Source organism: Schistocerca piceifrons, chromosome 8 (assembly GCF_021461385.2).
Source record: "Schistocerca piceifrons isolate TAMUIC-IGC-003096 chromosome 8, iqSchPice1.1, whole genome shotgun sequence".
Lineage (NCBI taxonomy): Eukaryota > Metazoa > Arthropoda > Insecta > Orthoptera > Acrididae > Schistocerca > Schistocerca piceifrons.
The window spans coordinates 260,353,057-260,375,149 of NC_060145.1; the positions used below are offsets into that span (position 1 = coordinate 260,353,057).

General features: G+C 42.6%; 1 protein-coding gene across 1 annotated transcript in view; it reads right to left on the reverse strand.

Annotated features, from left to right (window-relative positions):
• Positions 1-16,231: 16,231 nt before the first annotated feature.
• LOC124711820 (leucine-rich repeat extensin-like protein 3) overlaps positions 16,232-22,093 on the reverse strand; it is a 128,822-nt gene continuing 122,960 nt past the window's right edge. The window contains exon 3 of the mRNA XM_047242047.1: positions 16,232-17,532. Within this exon, the coding sequence (XP_047098003.1) occupies positions 17,482-17,532 (51 nt within the window). The 3' untranslated portion in view covers positions 16,232-17,481. The remainder of the gene's footprint in view (positions 17,533-22,093) is intronic.

The window sequence follows — 22,093 nt, forward strand, 5'->3', positions numbered from 1 at the left end:
TTTTGTTGACACCGACTTACATAGGGAGGAACGACCACCAAGACAAAATAAGGAAAATCAGAGCTCGTACGGAAAGACATAGGTGTTCATTCTTTCCGCGCGCTATACGAGATTGGAATAATAGAGAATTGTAAAGGTGGTTCCATGAACCCTCTGCCAGGTGCTTAAATGTGATTTGCAGGGTATCTATGTAGATGTAGAAAGAGCGAAGGAGACAGTGGCAAAGTGAGAGAAAGAGAGAGAAAAATTGACACTGGAACATAGTTGATAGTGACAGAACAGTGCTAGGAAAAGAGTGGAGGATAAAGAGAAGGAGAAACTGCAAGTTGGTGAATTAATAAAGAACTTTCTGCAACCTACCAACGCTTTTTAAATAGTAATTAAGAAAAACATAATTTGAGATCCGAGGTAAAATGGAAACAGCTACTGGTAGTTATGTACATGATGTATTAAGAAGTTCATCTCTCCAAGGCCCAGCTACTTTGTGCATAAAAAATTACATTGGTATGATAATTGTCCGTAAAAATGTTTGAAATGAAACAAGTTTGGAAAAAAGGTCAACTGTGAAATTTGTGAAATGGTTTATCTAAAAGTAAGAAATGAAACAGATTAGAGAACAGTTTGATGCGCCTTTGAATGAAATTCGAAAGCATACAGAAGTGAGGTGCAGACTGAGAACTGAAAATTCAAGGTTTAACTTAGAATTTTAGATATTTAGTGTACAAGTGTGAAGGATTGTGTAGACCGTGCAGCTCCATTTACTGCACATGATTTCGAGATTCATTCAGAGGCGCTTCAAATGCTTCAATAATCTACTTCATTTCGTACTTTTAGCCAACTCATTACACAAAACATTTGACACTTTTTTCAGAATTGTTTAATGCCTGTCTAAAAAGAGATTGGTATACTGAGTACTTAATGAATGTTCATTATAAATAATTGATACTTATCACCATCATCAACCGTCATTCACTACCGCATAAAAACATCCTCTAGAGTAGTATGTTTATTGTAGACCAGTATCCGGCAATGCTCGCGAAATCATTGCGCGGTCCCACAGAGCTACAATTGTTTTGGTCAAGAGATTCCTTGCGTTTTTCGTAGAAGAAAATACATTCCATAACAACTGAACCGAAACACAAGTTCCTACCGAGTCAGCTTGTTTCAGTGTTAATAATTATGCTGCGCTAACACAATGTAATCAAAAGTATCGAGTGTGTTCACGCTTCATCGTCATGATGGTTTGAACTCTGCTGGGTACACTTTCAACGATGATTGGCGGCACATTATTTCTTAAGACCCGAAACCAGGGAAGATAGTGACTATGGTCGCTTGGGCCTGGACCGAAGTCGGCGTTCTAACTCATCCCGAACATGTTGCCGCGCGGTCTAGGGCGCCTTGCCCGGTTCGCGCGGCTCCACCCCTCAAAGCTTCGAGTCCTCCCTCGGGTATGGGTGTGTGTGTTGTCCTTAGCGTAAGTTAGTTTAAGTTTCATTAATTAGTGTGTAAACACAGGGACCGATGACCTCAGCAGTTTGGTCCCATAGGAACTTCTCACAAATTTCCAATTTTTTTTTCCGAACGTGTTCCATTGGGTTCAGGTCGGAATCTGAGCAGGCCACTCCACTTCATGAATGTTATTGTCCCCAAAACCCTCACAAATGCTGCTTTAAAGCAGGATGGATTGTCATTCTGGCAGAATCATCGTCTCTGAACACTGTACACAGTACTGTTATGAAACGTCCCCTTTGAACAATTATACATGTATGTGCTTAAACTGACATACAATATTTTTAGCGCAACGCAATCTGACTTTCAAAAATCCCTACAAAAGAATGGCCCTGACTAACATTAAACTATACCTTCCAGAAATCACTTACCTCACAAAAATCTTCATTACTCGAACTACTGCAATACAGCGAGCGCCACTACTGCCAGCTAAATAAAAGATTCAAACTAGGGAAGGCACTAACTACTGATAGGGATAGTTAGCAAATGAAAGATATTAATAGAGAACAAACAATGTATTTACCTTAATAGTCATAATATATGTAGCAGTTCATGACAAATTACAAAACTCCGCCATCTCTCTCCCCACATCCACCACTGCTGGCGGCTCACCTCCAACTGCGCAACGCTACGCGCTGTTCACATCCAGCTGCCGCTGCCCAACACTACAATGGCGAGTATTACAACAATGCAAAGCAGCCACAGACTGCACACAGCACAGCCAGTGATTTTTATACAGAGCGCTACGTAACATTGCCAACAAGAAAACATAAACAGCCTACTTACACTGTATACTGTGTTCATACCATTCTCCTTTTCTTCAGTGCACCACTCCCAAAACCACGAGGGACATCTCTGTACTGCAGGTCTGTTCTTCTGCCCTTCTTATACACCTGCGCTTTTTTCCAGTCACTTGGCCCTATGCGCTGGCCTAGAGATTCGCGGTAAATCTATATTAAGCAAGGGGCCAATGGTGTAGAGTACCCTTTGAAAAATCGGATTGCGATTCCATCCGGACGAGACTTTGTTTTAAACTGTTTTAGTTGTTTCTATAGGCCAGGAATGCTTATTACTAAGTCATCCACACGGGACTCTGTGCGACGGTCAAACACAGTACGTTTGTATGATTCTCCTGCTTGAACGATTTCTTAAAAGTGGAATTTATAACTTCGCCCTTGCTTTTGCTACCTTCTATTGTCACACCAGACTGATGAACGAGTGACTGCATGGAAACCTTAGACCCGCTTAGCGGTTTTACATAGGATCATTTTTTTTTTTTTGGGTATTCGCCAGATGTTTAGCTAAGGTACGGCGGTGGTAGCTGTTGTATGCTACGCGCATAGATCTTTTCACAGACGCACGAATCTCTACTAATCCTCGCCTGTCGTCTTTTGTGCGTCCTCTTTTGAACCGAGAGTGCAACAGCCTTTGCTTCTCAGCATTTTCCGAATTTCGTTTTAAACCACTGTGGGTCTTTTCCGTCCTTGGTCCACCTCGACAGGGTACCCCACTGATACTAAAATGTAAACTTTCACGGGCGGAAATATCATGTCCATTATAATTATCCGGGCTGTTATGCCGTGGTCGGTTGATGAATTCTGAGGTGATTCCCAACGTTTCGTCTCCGACTGCGGGAGACATCTTCAAGGGGGTCCGTAGCTTGATGGAAGGTCCAACACACACACTGGCTCGCTACTGACTGCCGCTAAATTCCGTATCCGCGCGCCCCCGCGCCGCGGCGTGACGTCACGTGTTTTGAAAACGTCAGTGCAATTGGCCGCTGTCCGTCGCCGTCGATCGCCGTTGCCATCACCCAGTAGTGGACGAGTGGTACACATCTTCTTCTCAACTCAGGTTGCTCGACGCTGAGATGGAACATCTGCACAATGCACTAACGAAGAACGGATATTCGTCCGCCGAAATAAAACGTGCGTTGAGGCAGCCACGCAGAAATCATACTGACGTACAGGCTACTGCAAAATCTAAGGTTTTCCTGCCGTTTGTTAAAAATGTAACGGAAAGAATAGGGAGGATCTTGACGAAGCGGAATATTACCGTAATTTACAAGCCCACCAGGAAGACACAGGAATACCTTGGGCCTGCCAAGGACGCTCGCAAACCATTGGAAAAATCTGGAGTGTATAGGATCCCATGCAGCTGTGGGGATGTTTATGTGGGTACCACCAAAAGAACTGTTTCTAAACGTTTGGAAGAGCACAAGGGAAATTGTAGAAGAGGAGAAACGGAACGATCAGCTGTTGCGGAGCATGCTTTCCAGCCAGGGAATCACAATATTCGTTTTGAGGAGATCCAAGTACTAGCGGCCACGAGCGGATACTACGAAAGGCTCTACAGGGAGGCAATCGAAATCGCTAAACACCCAAATAATTTCAACCGAAAGGAGGAGGGCGTCAAATTAAACGGTATATGGATGCCGGTGTTAAAGAAGATGTGTACCACTCGTCCACTACTGGGTGATGGCAACGGCGATCGACGGCGACGGACAGCGGCCAATTGCACTGACGTTTTCAAAACACGTGACGTCACGCCGCGGCGCGGGGGCGCGCGGACACGGAATTTAGCGGCAGTCAGTAGCGAGCCAGTGTGTGTGTTGGACCTTCCATCAAGCTACGGACCCCCTTGAAGATGTCTCCCGCAGTCGGAGACGAAACGTTGGGAATCACCTCAGAATTCATCAACCGACCACGGCATAACAGCCCGGATAATTATAATGGACAGGGTACCCCACTGCAAACTGTTAACGAAGGTACGTGCATAAGGAGTAGGTTCCCAGATATGTGACTGGCTCGAAGACTTCTCAAGTTGTCCTCGGAGACAGGAGTAACTTCAGGAGTGCGATAGGACCGCTGCTATTTTACATATACTTAAATGACATGGCAGACAAGGTGGGCGGCAATCTGCGGTTGATCTCTGATAATGCTGTGGTGCACAGAAAGATGTCGAAGATAAGTGACTGTAGGGTGATACAAAGTGACTTCGACAAAATTTCCAGCTGGTGATGAATAGAAGGTTGTTCTAAATGTATAAAGTTAACGCGGATGAATAGGGAAAACAAACCTGTAATGTTCGTATACAGTATTAGTAGTGTCCCAGATGACACAGTCACATCGTTTAAATACGAGGGTTGGAACTTTAATAGTGGCAACTATTTAATTACAGCTCGTACAAAATAGATACGTATTTCAAAGTTTTACTGACCTTCAAAGTAGTCACCAGCATTGTATATAACCCGTTGCTAGCGATACGGAAGTCGTAGGATACTCTTAGCAGTGCCAGTTGTGGTGACAGTTAGAGCGGCGCGGTCTATTGCCCGATGAATTTGTAGCAGTTCTGAAGGGAATGCCTTGAACTGTTTCCTTCAGTTTAGATATCGAGTTGAACTTACGAGGACTTAAGTCAGGGGAGTGCAGTTGGTGGTATAGCACTTATCTGCCCCATCAGCCAAACAAATCAGTAACAGCTTTCACTGTACGTGCTTGAGCATTGTCCTGCAAAATGATGATCAGGTCCTGCAGAAAGTGTCATCATTTCTGTCTCTAAGCTGGTCGTAGGTAGTGTTCCAAAAATGAACCGCATAGAGACAGAAGTGATGACACTCTCTGCAGGACAATGCTCAAGCACGTACAGTGCAAGCCGTTACTGACTTGTTTGGCTGATGGGTCAGATAAGTGCTATACCACCTAATACACTCCCCTGACTTAAGCCCTCTTAAGTTTAACTCGATATCTAAACTGAAGGAAACACTTCACGGCATTCGCTTCAGAACTGATACAAATTCGTCGGGCAATAGACCGCGCCGCTCGAACTGTCACCACAACTGGCACTGCTAAGAGTATCCTACGACTTCCATATCGCTGGGAATGGGTTATACACAATGCTGGTGACTACTTTGAAGGTCAGTAAAACTTTGAAACACGTATCTATTTTGTACGAGCTGTAAATAAATAGTTGCCACTGTTAAAGTTCCAAACCTCGTATCTGGCCGTAACGCTGCCAAGCGATATGAAATGGAACGTGCATGTCAGCATTGTGGTAGGGAAGATTGGAAGAATTTTAGGAAAGTGTAGTTCATCGGTAAAGGAGACCGCATATAGGACGCAAGTGCGACCTATTGAGTACTGCTCGTGTGTTTGGGATCCTCACCTCGTCGGATTGAAGGAGGACATCGAGGCAATTCAGAGGCCAGCAGCTAGATTTATTACCGGTAGGTTCGATCAGAATGCAAGTGTTATGGATATGCTGCGGGAGCTCAAGTGGGAATCCCTGAAGGGAAGAAGACATCCATTTCGAAACTGACTGCAGAACGATCCTACTGCCGCCAACATACATTTCGCGTGGGGTCCACGAAGATGAGATACGAGAAATTAGGACTCATATAGAGGCGTGTAGACAGTCGTATTCCGCTCGCTCTGTCTGCGAGTATTTTTTATCGCGAAATAGGGGAAATAATGTCACAGACATGATACTTGTATTCGAGCGACAATCATTTAATCAATGGCGTGTTTCCTTGCGACGGGATCTTCTCATGAAATTTCAATCACCAGTTTTCTCCTCCGATTGCGAAAACATTCTGTTGCCACCCACCTACATAGGGAGAAATGACCATCGCGATAAAATAAAAGAAATCAGGGCTCGCACAGAAAAATTTGAGTGCTCGTTTTTCCCGCGTGCCGTTTGACAGTGGAGTGGTAGAGAGACAGCTTGAAGGTGGTTCATTGAACCCTCTGCCAGTAACTTTATTGTGAATAGCAGAGTAATCACGTAGATGTAGATGAAAGGAAACGACTACTTGTGGTGCAGGATACCCTCCACCACGCAACGTACGATGGTTTGCGAAGTATGTATATGATGTATATGTAATACCACGTCATCCGTAGTTGGCTGTTGACATACACATCATAGCATGTAACGTTCTGTAGGCCTTCGCCAAACCTAAACCCTTCCATCGGACTACTATTAGGTTCGATGTGATTCATCACTCGCTTCCAATCATCTACTGTCCGTTTGTGTCACTTTTTACAGTACCTCCAGCATGGCTTAGCACTGACTGTAGAAATGTGCGGCTAATCAGGGGATGATCGACCAACGTACTCAGTCCCTGACAACTCCCTACACACGGTCATTGTGCTAGCTGGATCCCTGGAAGCAGTTTGGAAGTTTCGAGTGATTGTCTCCGCTGATTTCGCTACCTTGCGCGCAATGCTTGGCGGTCCCAGTCCATCAGTGCTTGAGGTTTACCTTGGTTTAGCCGTGGCTGCTCCTTCGTGTTCCCACTTCACTATCACACCGCCGAAAGTTGACTCGAGCTCTTTTATAAGCGTTGGAATATCCCTGACAATTTTTTTCTGAGGTGTCATCCAGTGACTAGTCACCCATCGAAGTCAGTGAGCTGTTCGACCTATTCTGCTGTTGTTGCTGTTATACGAGCAATGTAATACTCCCGACTCCTTTTATATGGGCGGGTCCGTCTTTCGTGACACCTAGTGATAGTTTTCGCATTACATAAAGGTTTCCGGATCAGGTAGTGTACGTTACCGAACATAACGCACTGAGGGAATATCCCTTTCATCGTAGCTTGCACAGTGACACGACTACAAACGCTAGGCCTCCTGTAACTTTGACGTTTGTCATGAGGCGTAAGGCGTTCGAAGTGCAGAAACCTGTAGAAGCGTCCTTTGTTGAGGGACTGGTGTCTGCACACCAACTGCTCCGAATTTTCTGCCTGTCTGTTCTCTCCTTTGCATTCCCGTTGTGATCTTAATGTTGCTCTTGCTTTTAATTCGCCGAAGGTTGTTTTCACTTTCCTACATGATGATCAGTCCTTCCGATGACCATTTCTTTTTCGAATTGTTCACATTTTTCCTTCAGCCATTTCACCTTGGGTTTCCTTCACTTCCTGTTTATTTCATTCCTGAGTGACTTATACTTCTGTATTACTGACTAGGAAACTCCTCATCGTACCCTACTCAGAGTTAGTGTAAGATGGTCCAGCGGATAGCCAGTCAAGAATTGAACACAGATCAAGCATTAAAACAGGAAGATGTACTGAACTGAGAGAAAAGAAGCAAAATAGAAATCGTTAACGGTCAAAGCTGGGGGGTCCTATGGGGAGTTTCTTTTGTGAGTATCCCTGAACGTATTTGTCATTACGTCTTTCATCTATCAACTGAAGTTTTCCTTCTCTTAGCCACGTTTTCTTCGCTGCTACTTTTCTTGTTCTTATGTTTGTCTGACCAGCTTCTGTGATGACCATTTTGGAGATGTCCATTCCTGTTCAACTGATCTGCATACTGTGGTATCCGTAATTGGACAACCTATAGCGTCAGAAAACTCTGAACACATCTTCTTATTATTCCTCAGCTCTTCAGAATCTCATTTCTTTGAAAATTGAGTCCTGCAGACGAGTCTCTTAAAATTTACCCTATCCTTTATCATTACTAAATTTTTATGCGGGTCTATATCCATTCCTGGGTATGCCTTACAATCCAATATCTGATTTCGGAACCTCTGTCTGACGGTGATGTAACGCATTTCGAATCTTTTCGTTTCTCTAGGACTTCTTCAAGTGTTTTTGAACAGTGTACTCGTTAATACTAACTGAACTTTATTGCAGAACGTGCAATTAGATTATATAATTAACCATGTAGCGTATGTTCACGTAGTGTACCTGTACGTCTTGTAATAGGAAACCTACGATATTAAAGTTTCATCGATAAAACCAATAGGAAAGTTGGTCAGAACATTACCTGGAACGGATGGAAAAAGAGCCGGAGTCATCGTGTTCAAATTTAAGATCGCACAACGCCGGTATAGCCATCTGTTGTTACGTAATATTGAAATTCAGCCACAAGATAAATCGCAAAGACTTTTGTGACGGACACTTACGGGAAGCAAGCTCCCATACGCGCGGATTGTATATTAACTGCTCTCTGTTTTAAAAAAAAGAGATATTTCTCTTGTAGTAAGTGAAAAGTAATGTGTGTACACATCGTTGATATCGCAATTAATAAAATTTGTTTCATCTTACCCTACCTTTATTAAGTTATAGGTACTGCTGAAATTTATTTAATTATCATAGAATCAAACAGGATAATCATTTACAGGATCAGTTTAACGAAAAATTTATTTTGTTTTGTAATTCAAAGCTGAGAGGTAGTGAATTTTCTAGATTATTAACATATTTTCATCAGTAGTATTGATTTCGAAATCCTTATCGTTAGTATAACACTGTATAAAAATAGTGTTCGGTAAATGATATAATATTGCACTTAATGTTGCAAAAACTGGAACTGATAAATTCAGTGACAGTCATTAACTGTCTATTCTCTAGATTATTAACATAATTCCACCAGTACTATTGATTCCAAATCCTTATCGTTAGTATAACACTATATAAAAATAGTGTTCGATAAGTGATACGACATTGCACTTAATGTTGCAAAAACTGGTACTGATAAATTCTGTGACAATCATTAACTGTCTCGGTATTACGCACTATATCAACAAAGCCCATCACAAAGTTAATATTGCTTCTGGTTCATTTGTTACAATTTTGCTGGTATTTTTTTTTGCAACAGTATACTCACCCATCTGAAATCATATTCAAGTTTGACACATGGTCGACAATCGTTCTGCTGTTTTGTATTCATTTTTGTGTGACTTGTTTTCGTTTACTCAGTTATCGTTTTCTCGTAGGCTAATGTACGTATGGGTGCCTGAAATCACGTAATCGGTCAGTATTTCTGCCGTGTCTGTGAGTAAGTAAATTCAGTGTTGCAATATAATAACTTCGGAAGTTTCTGTATGTATTTTCATAGATGACGAACTGTTGTGGATGCTCGACTCAGAAAATAATACAGTGGAGGAGTTGAACAGTAAATTAATATTTTTTTTGTATGTTACATTTGGAATTACGTCAGTTTTGACCAACATATTCAAATAGCAACATTTGTAAGGAAACGAGCTCAGGCCTCCAATTGCATACATGATCAATTCTACTATTAAATTTAGGTCGATCATCATCATTTTGTTACACTTAGCACCATGTCATAACAGGATTTTGAGAATAAACCAAGTGTCTTGGATCTGTAGCTGAAAGGGAGAAGTAAATTTTTTGTAGGAGAACAGAAATACACATTTAACAAGTTTTGCACTAATTAATCGAAATGACTATTAGTGGAGAAAAGAGGAGGCATAGTTTTCAGGGTGCGGGGTTCAGGAGCCAGAAGTTGATGAGAAAGTTAACATTAAAGAAGTATAAATCGGGCAGATGTCAACACAAAGCACGATGAGAAAGAAATATACCTTGTATCCGTTACGATGTGATGTAGGGTAATTAAATATGGAAATTTCATTTCGACATCTCCTTTCTGATATGAAATAGTCATGTCAGTTTAGGTCCTTCTCCATAACAATCGTTCTGCGTTACTGAATTTTTATGCAAGTGTTATTTTATGTTGGCTTGGTGCATACGTTCGTAGCGTTTTTCTATAAGTGTAACGAACACAACAGATAGCCGTAATAGAGACTTCAGTAATCAATAATACAATCTCCTTGATTATTATAACAGTCTGCCAACGCCGGATCGACTCTGCGATTGTAGAAATCACATGGTTTTGAGGCGAAGAACTAGTCGAGCCATGTTCGGAGCGCATTTTCATCCAGAAAGAAAGTTCCTTAAAAGTTGATGGATAGAGAGCGGAAAATGTGAAAATCTGAAGACGCAAGATCAGGTGAATAAGGTGGGTGCGGAATCACTTCCAAACCCAGCTCCTGTACAGAGTTTTTTGTCAGTTTAGCATAATACGAGAGAGTGTTATGTGGAGTAGCATAACTTCACGCAGCGTTCCTGGTCGTTGTTCTTGGACTGCGTCTGCAAGACGTCTCAGTTGCTGACAATAAATTTAGCAGTGATGATTACACTTCGAGGAAGCAATTCGTTGCACACTACGCCGTAGCTGTACCACCAGATGCATAATACTGTCATTTATGGATGCGCACAGGTCATTGTACGGGGAGTTGCTGCTTGTTTGGGCTCAACCATTCCTTTCTTTTCCTTATGTTAGGAACCATTTCTCGTCACCAGTGTCGATACAGGATAGCAATGTTCGGTGTTGGTCACCAGCTAATTGTTGTAACCTCCCCACAAAATTTTAAAAAGAAATGACAATACTTAATAGAAATCCTAATGGACATTCCGCTAAGTGTAACCTTTCCACTGAAATTTTAAAGACAGAAATAATAAACGAATAGGAGCCAAGAATAACCTCCCTGCAATGAAATGTACTGACAAAGGCAACAAAAATGTGAAATTCGCAATCTGACTCTGGTGTAAGCTCCCACAAAAATAATGAAAAACAATTCAGTGCTAATGAAATTCAATTAAACCGAAATATCGGTCTTTGGCCCTGTATAAAACAATCAGAATTAAAGTCTTACCTCATTGTAACTGCTAGTCAAATTTCTGCTCTTATTCTTGCGCACGGCTTGGAGGAACTGCATTGCAAACAATAATATTCCTTTTTTTTTGTGATTTAACTGAAATTTCTCTTTAACGGAAGTGGAATGAAATGGGAAGTGCAATTAAAATAAATTTTTTTTGTATAATTGCTTTTGAAATTAAAATTATTATTGGGGCACTTGTTGGAAATTAATTACAATAAATAAACTTTACATTATCTGAAGATTACCTTAATTAACAATATACCTCATTCAGCATCTTGACTAGTGTTGCCGACAGACTACATCACACAACCGCACTGGGCTGCTACCACTGACCGACCGCTCTGCATGACGACTACTAGCGTACTGCTCTACATGACGACGACTACTGACTGCACGCCACTGAACAGAGCTACTGACTGCAACGACTACTGACAGAGTACTGCTCTGCATAGCGACAACTAGCGAACTGCTCGCAACACTCGCGCGGTCAAGCGCATACTCTCTGGTCAGAGACGCTGCAATGCCTCGCCATCGCTGCTACGTTACATACGTGTTTCATTGTACATCTACATGGATACTCTTCAAATCACATTTAAGTGCCTGGCAGAGGGTTCATCGAACCACCTTCACAATTCTCTATTATTTCAATCTCGTATAGCCCGCGGAAAGAATGAACACCTATATCTTTCCGTACGAGCTCTGATTTCCGGTATTTCATCGTGGTGATCGTTCCTCCCTATGTATGTCGGTGTCAACAAAATTATTTCGCATTCGGAGGAGAAAGTTGGTGATTGGAATTTCGTGTGAAGACGAAAGACCCCTTTCTTTTAATGCACAAATCCTGTATCATTTCTGTGACACTCTCCCATATTTCGAGATCATACAAAACGTGCTGCCTTTCTTTGAACTTTTTCGATGCACTCCGTCAGTCTTATCTGGCAAGGATCCCACAACGAGCAGCAGTATTCTACACTGCTGGCCACCGTAAATGCAACACCCTGAAGGAAGCATCCGAATCGAGTGAAATTTACACCATGGGTTTGCAGCGATGAGATATGTAACTGATTAGAATTTCAGCGCAGACGCACATCACGCGCGCCTGTGCGCCACGTCATAGCGCCATTTAAGACTTGGCGATTTCGACGAGTGTACGTTCGGCACGTGTGTTTACCTTGTGGTTGTTTCACAAGACGATCAGTTATGCCTCGTAGACAACAGTGAACATCTTTTGATCAAGTATCCGAGTTCGACAGAGGAAGGATAGTGGCTTACCGAGATTGTGGATTATCACACAGAGAAATCGCTAGTCGTGTTGGACGAAACCAAACAACTGTAATGCGGATATGTGACCGTTGGATGCAGGAGGGTACGACGGACCGACGTGGTCGATCGCATTCACCTCGGTGCACCACTGCACGTGCTGATAGGCAAATTGTGCGCATGGCAGTGACGGATCGCTCAGTGACATCTCGAACCGTAGCACAGCACATTGCGTCTGTAACGCATCATCCAGTGTTTGCGCGTACCATTCGACGCCGTTTACAGCAGAGTGGTCTGTCCGCAAGACGTCCATAGCTTCGTCTACCATTGACGCAGAACCACAGACGTCTCAGTCGCCAATGGTGTGATGACAGACGGATGTGGACGGCAGAATGGAATGACGTTGTCTTTACTGACGAGGCACGCTTCTGTCTGCAGCACCACGATGGTCAGATTCGAATGTGGAGACACCGTGGAGAGAGGATGCTGGACAGCTGCATTATGCACCGCCACACTGGTCTTGCACCGGGTATTATGGTATGGGGCGGTATTGGATATTACTCTCGCACGCATTGCCGGTACCTTAAATAGCCGGCGCTACATATCCGAGGTGCTGGAGCCAGTTGTCCTTCCTTACCTTCAGGGCTCGGCCACAGCCATATTTCAACAGGATAATGCGCGACCACACGTGGCACGCATTGTCCAAAGGTTCTTGGTCAATAACCAGATTGAATTGCTTCCCTGGCCGGCTCGCTCTCCGGATCTTTCGCCGATAAAAAACATGTGGTCCATGGTTGCTCAACGAGTGACCCAGATTACATCCCCAGCTGCCACACCAGATGATCTTTGGCAACGTGTGGAAGCTGCTTGGGCTGCTGTGCCCCAGGAACACATCCAACGTCTCTTTGACTCAATGCCGAGACCTGTGGCAGCGGTGACCTCCAACAATGGCGGCTACTCTGGCTACTGATTCTGGCAGGAACCACATGTCACAGACGTCTGTAAACGTAATCATTTGATACTTGGTCAACATCTTATCTACAAAATAAATTTTGTTGTGCTATCTCTTGTCTTTCTTGGTGTTGCATTTACGGTGGCCAGCAGTGTAAAAGTGGACGGACAAACGTAGTGTAGGCAGTCTCCTTTGTAGGTCTGTTACATTTTCAAAGTGTCCTGCCAATAAAACGCAGTCTTTGGCTAGCTTTCCCCACAACATTTTCTATCTATTCATTCCAATTTAAGTTGTTCGTAATTTTAATACCTAGGTTGCTGTTGTGGTCTTCAGTCCAGAGACTGGTTTCATGCAGCTCTCCATGTTACTGCAGTGAAGTTGCATGCCCTCGGGAAAAATTACAGCTGTAGTTTCCCCTTGCTTTCAGCCGTTCGCAGTACCAGCACAACAAGGCCGTTTTGGTTAGTGTTACAAGGCCATGTCAGTCAGTCATCCAAACTGTTGCCCCTGCAACTACTGAAAAGGCTGCTGCCCCTCTTCAGGAACCACACGTTTGCCTGGCCTCTCAACAGATACCCCTCCGTTGTGGTTGTACTTGCGTTACGGCTATCTGTATCGCCGAGGCACGCAAGCCTCCTCACCAACGGCAAGGTCCATGATTCAAGGGGGGGGGGGGGGGGGGGGGGGGGGGGGAAATATTTACGGCTTTTAGATTAGACTGATTTATCGTGAAACCGAAGTTTAACGAGTTTCTTTTAGCACTCATGGGGATGACCTCACACTTTTCGTTATTTAGGGTCAACTGCCACTTTTCGCACCGTTCAAATATTTTTTCTAAATCATTTTTCAGTTTGTTTTGATCTTCTGATGACTTTATTAGTCGATAAATGATAGCGTCATCTGCAAACGGCTGCTCAGATTGTCTCCCAAATCATTTCTATAGATAATGAACAGCAAAGGTCCTCTAACACTACCTTGGGGAACGCCAGAAATCGCTTCTGTTTCACTGGATGACTTTCCGTCAATTACTACGAACTGTGACCTCTCTAACAGGAAATCACAAATCCAGTCACATAACTGACACGATATTCCATAAGCACGCAATTACAATACGAGCCGCTTGTGCGGTACAACGTCAAAAGCCTTCAGGAAATCCAGAAATACGGAATCGATCTGAAATCCCTTGTCAATAGCACTCAACACTTCATGTAAATAAAGAGCTAGTTGTGATTCACTGGAACGATGTTTTCTAAACCAATGTTGACTGTGTGTCAATAGACCGTTTTCTTCGAGGTAATTCATAATCTTCGAACACAATATATGTTCTAAAATCCTGCTGCATATCGACGTTAACGATATGGGCCTGTAATTTTTGGATTACTCCTACTACCTTTCTTTAATATTGGTGTGACCTGTGCAACTTTCCAGTCTTTGGGTATGGATGTTTCTTCGAGCGACGAGCGTACATAGATGTCATCCAGTGATTTTTGACTTTGGCTTTGAGCATGCAGTACCCACAAAACCGATTTTTGAACCTCCCCCACCGCTTGCATACGTCGTTACGAGGGTGGAATATCACAGTTCACGTTTGCGACTTCTTGAGTACACTGACGTGGATTATTGTGTATGATCAAACCGCGAAAGTATTCCGGAACGTGGAGAGTCACTAATGTCAAAAAGATCCTGCTGAAAACGAGAAAACAATTTTCTTGCCGTACTCTGTCCAATGCATTATCCTCATATACGGCGCAAATGTTTCACGGTGCCTTGCTGCTGTCACCCCTCTATTGCGTTCAAACAGAAGAAAACGTCGGAAATGGTCCAATTTCTCCACTTGTCACCCCATTTTCTAGCATCCACAGTTCCACTCACTATCTCCAAATGACAAAATGACATATTTAAACTTAAACAGCTACAGTGAAATACCGATAAAAATGAAAACGAAAAGTAAACCCATAGTAAACTGAAAAGCAAATTGCAAAACAGAAACGCACCAACGCCTACTCATTGATACTTGTGGAAAACTTGTGAAAGTTTCTCTCAATATTTGGGGTCTTGGAGAGCTCGTGACACAGAGTTCAAGCATGCGCGGAAGAAACAGAAACGCTTTTTGAATAATTGCTATGAGTGACTAACATCGTTAACAATTACTATGAGCTGACAATTGCAAATAGAAAATTTGTCGTTGTACAATTTCATCTCCCTTCCTCAATTGTACAGGGTTTGACTTTTTCATGATTTGCAAATTTATTTTAACTTTATGGTCAAATGTACTTCCTGTCGTCACAGTCCTTAATTAACCTAAGAGAGGGAAGCGTGTGCACCATCTGTCGATGAATCGTGTAAACTTTGTTGTGTGTGTTGTACTTTCACTGTCTGCGTATCGTATTCTCTGAGGTGGAGATTCTACCAGCCCAGCATTTGCGTAAATGAGTGTAGAAAACCGCCTAAAATTTACGTTCAGGATAGCAAGTGTACCTTACCAGCCGTCGTTAACCCGCCGTAGGGATTCAATATGGGTTTTACTCACATCCTTGTCTTGAAAACTAAAGCGCTTAGTCTTAAGGTGTGAGAACAGGTCTGTGCCACTGTGCAACGATGTTTCCCAAACTGAGTTCCTCGGTGTTCCGTGGCAAGTGAATAAGTGCTCCGCGAAAAACTATTAATAACATGACGATTTTTTCCGATATTTTCACTGTACTAATTATTTTTTAAAAATTTTAATGTGATTTCCGTGTTATTGTCGTAACGGACTAAAAACTGAACTAATATTGAATAAAACAAGTTTTTTTTCATTTTAAAAATTTTTTATTGTCCTTTGAAATAAATAAAGTGTTTCATCTGAACACCAGGATCATCAAAGTGTTCCCTCGGAAGAATAGTTTGGGAACCCTTGCTGTACAGTTTAATAATAATTGAAAAAAAAACTGATTGCCTAACGTACGTTGAAGTAAGTCTTTGTTTCGGCGTGAGGAAACCTCTCAGAAGTTTTTCAAACACACTCCAAGAGGTAAAAAAAAATGTTCTTAATACTTCTACATCGTCTTCTCGAGGATAAAATCAGTTTATTGATTTCTTTGTCGATTATGATATTCATTTTCATCATTCTTACAAGTGACAGAAAGTTAGACACATTCTTTCTCGTGTTCAGACAATAGTATTTTTTGTCGTCTGTTCTTTATTTACAATTTTTAACTACAATAGTTCAGTTCTCACCTGTAAGCATCGTTAATATACCTCTGGCATCAGTTCGAATAATGCCAGACTTAACTATATGTTAACAGACACGCTTAAGAACTATCTTACAATATATCAAACTTAACACTTTAATTATACAAACAAATAACTTACGATACATACACAATCAAAGTTCACAACAATCAGATTATTTTTACCTATAATAGTTATTACGTCATCAGAGCGCAACTTAATTTTCAGTCCATGAATAATTTATGATATACAGCAGCAGTGAATATTGTGAAGAGGAAGCATGAAAGGTAGTGAATGTACTTTACGCTGATCGACTTTCAGCAGTCCTTCTTACTGTTAATGCTCTTAGAATTGTCTCTCAATACACTGTTTATTTTTGGAGGGAAGTAATACTTGTTTATCAACAGAAAGACACAGTGCGGACAAGAATAAATTGAGTGCAGGAAACTAACATACCACGAGATAGGTTTTTCGCAACTTCACCAACTCCGAAGTTGCACCACATAATTCAGTTATTAAATTTTTTCATATCATTTTCCATAGTACTACAATATCTTGTAGATTCGCCCAGAAGTCATCCCCCCCCCCCCCCCCCCCCCGCCCGCTTTCCAGCACCAACATAGCAAACAAACACAGCACTGGGTCTATTAGATACCCAACCAGAAGTAAATCTAAATTTTAAGGAGAAATACAAGGTAATAAAAGTTTGTGTTGGATTAATACAGGAGAAGAAGATGTGGTAGTCAACATATGGCAATGGTGTCTGTCGTACTGACAGACTGAATTCCGAAATTAATACAATGAGTTGAATCTAGCTCCTCTGCACAGTAGATGATGATTTCAGTCGTATCTACTAATTCTATTTACAGCTCGCAGATCCGCCAGATACAAGGGAACTGCGAAACATTTTCCCTCTGCTAGACTGCGCACTTTTTATGGAAAGTGGGGCTTTAGTGTAAAGTGGGTTTATGCCGATGGTGATGAACTCCTAGATACGGTGCCGCCTGTGTCGACGCGTCGGAGATGCCAGGTACCGGGGTGCCGACACAGGCTGTGCCAGCGAGGTTCCCTTCTCCGCTTGCGCCTTAGTAGCCCATGATGTAATCGAGGTGCTTGGCGAATCCCGTCGAAGACAACTGAAACAGAGCATTGAAGTTCTCTGTTAGCAATTATAGCAACATATAGACGTTGTACAAGTCTTGTCAACAAGAACATCTCATTACAGGAAAATGAGATACTGAACTAGTAAAACTTGTGCTATGCCTTCGATATTTGCAGCACCCTTGGACAGAGAACTGAAGAGATGGTGGAAGATATGCTGAGAAGATCATTTTGGATTCAGAGGGCATTAGGAACAAGAGAGGTGATTCTGTCACTGAGGATTCTTATCGAAAATCAAATACAGAAAAATAAACCAACTTATATCGTCTTTGTAGATCCGAAAAAGGGATTTGATAATGCTATTTGACAAGAGACGTTCAGAGTGCTGAAGAAAGCAGATCTGAAATACAAAGACATGCGGGTGATACTCAGCTTCTAAGATAAAGGGGTGGCTGTGTTTAGGAATTTTCATCAGCAACAAGAATCGTATATTAGAAAAGGCGTGATACGGAGATGTGCTTTCTCTCTTCTCATATTCAATACTTACATCCAGGAAGCTATAGACGTAGTTCGTGAAACTACTATGGTGCAGACCAAAATTAATAGACAGAAATAGACATGTTGCATCATGCAAATGATACCACTGTGGTCACGGCGAAGAAACAAGATGTACAGAAGGTCGTCAGCGAAATGGAAAGGATTTTCAGCAGTCAGTATGGTGTGAAAATCAACAATAGAAAGACTTAAGTGATGGTATGGAGTAATGAAGAAGAGTATGAACTTTTAAGAATGATGATTGGAAGAGAGGAGTTAGAAGTGATAGAGAAATTTACGTATTTGGGAAGCAGGATCACAAGGGACGTTAGAAGCCGGAAAGAAATTGTGGGCATAATAAAACAGGCCAAAGTTGCATTTAACTTGAGAATGAACTTATTCACTAGCAAGAACATCAGTTTGGAAATAAGGGTACGGATCATAAAAGCATTTGTTTGTAGTGTGACACTTGAGCAACAGGAAGACAAGAGGGAAGAGGCTAGAAGCTCTGATGCTACAGAAGGATAATGAAGATCATCTGTAAAGACAGAGTTACAAATGAAGAGGTACTGAGAAGAGTACAGGAAACAGATCTTTGTGGAGGCACATCCAAACAAGAAGAGAGAAATTCATAGGAGAAACTTAAAGACACACCAACATCATTGGAACAATACCAGAAGGACCTATTTGGAAATAATCGGCAGGGACGAACAAGGATGTCGTACCTGTGGCAGATTATGTGTGATGTAAAACGTACTACAAACGCGGAAATGAAGAGGAAGGCGGCAGAAGAGGTGAATAGCGTACTGCTGCAAACTAACACGAAAGAGAGAGAGGCTCTGTGTTTAGTACAGACCGGAATGAAAAGAACCTAAGCAATACAAAATGAAGATTTCCCCATCTGAAAAGTTAAAAGTCATTACTATGCAATTATTCTCATTTTAATAGTGTTTTATAATTTGACTGTGTGTACTTGAAATTTAAAGTAAGTATTTTTAAGATAAAAGTGGAAGCGAAAAATACAGTAATAATGAAATAAAAGTAAAATATGAAGGCAACGTCCACCCTACAAACGCTGTCTGTCGGCAGAATTTGTATATTTGTATAATTATTAAACTACACTACTGGCCATTAAAAATGCTACATCAAGAAGAAATGCAGATGATAAACGGGTATTCATTGGACAAATATATTATACTAGAACTGACATGTGATTACATTTTCACGCAATTTGGGTGCATAGATCCTGAGAAATCAGTACCCAGAACAACCACCTCTGGCCCTAATAACGGCCTTGATACGCCTGGGGATTGAGTCAAATAGAGCTTGGATGGCGTGTACAGCTACAGTTGCCCATGCAACTTCAACACGATACCACAGTTCATCAAGAGTAGTGACTGGCATATTGTGACGAGCCAGTTGCTCGGCCACCATTGACCAGACGTTTTCAATTGATGAGAGATCTGGAGAATGTGCTGGCCAGGACAGCAGTCGAACATTTTCTGTATCCAGAAAGGCCCGTACAGGACCTGCAACATGCGGTCGTGCATTATCATGTTGAAATGTAGGGTATCGCAGGGATCGAATGAAGGGTAGAGCCACGGGTCGTAACAAATCTGAAATGTAACTCCACTGTTCAAAGTGCCGTCAGTGCGAACAAAGTGCCGTCAGTGCGAACAAGAGGTGACCGAGACGTGTAACCAATCGCCAGTATGGCGATGACGAATACACGCTCCCAATGTGCGTTCACCGCGATGTCGCCAAACACGGATGCGACCATCATGATACTGTAAACAGAACCTGGATTCATCCGAAAAAAAAATGACATTTTGCCATTCGCGCACACAGGTTCGTCGTTGAGTACACCATCGCAGGCGCTCAAAAAAATGGTTCAAATGGCTCTGAGCACTATGGGACTTAACATCTGAGGTCATCAGTCCCCTAGAACTTAGGAATACTTAAACCTAACTAACCTAAGGACATCACACACATCCATGCCCGAGACAGGATTCGAACCTGCGACCGTAGCTGTCGCGCTGTTCCAGACGGAAGCGCCTTTAACCGCGTGGCCACACTGGCCGGCGCAGGCGCTCCTGTCTGTGATGGAGCGTCAAGGGTAACCGCAGCCATGGTCTCCGAGCCGATAGTCCATGCTGCTGCAAACGTCGTCGAACTGTTCGTGCAGATGGTTGTTGTCTTGCAAACGTCCCTATCTGTTGACTCAGGGATCGAAACGTGGCTGCACGATCCGTCACAGCCATGCGGATAAGATGCCTGTCATCTCGACTGCTAGTGATACGAGGCCGTTGTGATTCAGCTCGGCGTTCCGTATTACCCTCCTGAACCCACCTATTCCGTATTCTGCTAACAGTCATTGGATCTCGACCAACGCGAGCAGCAATGTCGCGATACGATAAACCGCAATCGCGATAGGCTACAATCCGACCTTTATCAAAGTCGGAAACGTGATGGTACGCATTTCTCCTCCCTACACGAGGCATCACAACAACGTTTCACCAGGCAACGCCGGTCCAATGCGGTTGTGTATGAGAAATCGGTTGGAAACTTTGCTCATGTCAGCACGTTGTAGGTGTCGCCACCGGCGCCAACCTTGTTTGAATGCTCTGAAAAGCTAATCATTTGCATATCACAGCATCTTTTTCCTGTCGGTTAAATTTCGCGTCTGTAGCACGTCATCTTCGTGATGTAGCAATTTCAATGGCCAGTAGTGTAGTTGTTAACTGGCACACAGATTGGGCATTGATTTTACTATTGACTGTGAATCTTAAATCTAGTTACACGGGGTTTTTGTTGAGTGAACCAATTAAAACATTTTTTAACTTTTTAATTTTCTGGAGATTGATATTGTATACGACTAACCTCCGTCACTCTTTATGGTCATTTCATCTTAATTGCAGATGTCTGATGATGGCAGATGCCGAAACGGCGTAATAAGTTAAAACATTTCATTCAGCGATCTAGACGGTTTTATTCATAAAGCAAAAGCCACAAATGCGAAACAGAATCAATCATAATCTGCGGGCTGATATCACCGCTAATGTCAGGTGCCAGGCTGGACAACTTGTGAGGTAGAAAGGCGGCCGTAAAAAGTGAAAAACCGCGCGTCGGCAGCTGTGGTGGGGGTGGGGGTGTCGTGCGCAGCCAGCCACTCGCCGAGGACAGTCGCCGCTTATCTGCTCCGCGTCTGATTTACGCCCGTTGTTTATGCGGCTAGCGCTGGCTAGAGAATGGCCATCGCACGTATACTGTACGGGCAGGTAAGTGAGGTAGGCCGGTGGACTTTCAGATCCCTATCGCCAGCACCGCTCACCGCTTTGCTTTTGCCCGGTAATTGGTGTCGCGTGTGCGCACTTTCGCCTACCAAATCGAAAAATCTAGATGGGGGGCGGCTTTCTGTGTGGAAAAGTCGGCGCATTATCTATCGCCGCTCTTAACAGTTGTCCAAAGTACACGCAGCACAAAAAAGGAAACATCAAACAAGAGAACACAAAATAAGTAAATTAACGACTCGCCCCAGCTTCGCACAGGTGTCGCTAGCGAGGAGAACATGGCAAGTACCGTTACCCGATTTGCCAGAAACTTCACCCAGTGCAAGAGGAGTCAAAATGAGTGAACAAGTGTCTCAGATTATTTGTAGTCATGCGACTGTTCCTGAGAAATCGATAGTTGAAGTTTAAGAGGCACTTTCATTTTATCTATTTGGTTTCTTTTAATTTCGCCATCCATGTCCGTAGAAGTTTTACACAAATGTATAACAGAATAAATAAATGAGAAAAATTTGAGTTCGTTCTCGGTCAAATTCCAGTTGTGTGGCTTGTTAATAATATTGGTGGCTTTGCGTACTTCTTCCCGTGAAGTGACTTCGGTCGACCAGCATGTATACCCGTTTATTCACGCAGCCTCCAAGGACGGTCTTGTATTAAATCGATTGTGACTTGCTCAGCTGGTTTATTAAGGGGAACATATCATTCCCGAATTAGTTCTTAAAGCAAACAGACAACAATGGACCATTACATATTATACATGATTATTTTTTCCACC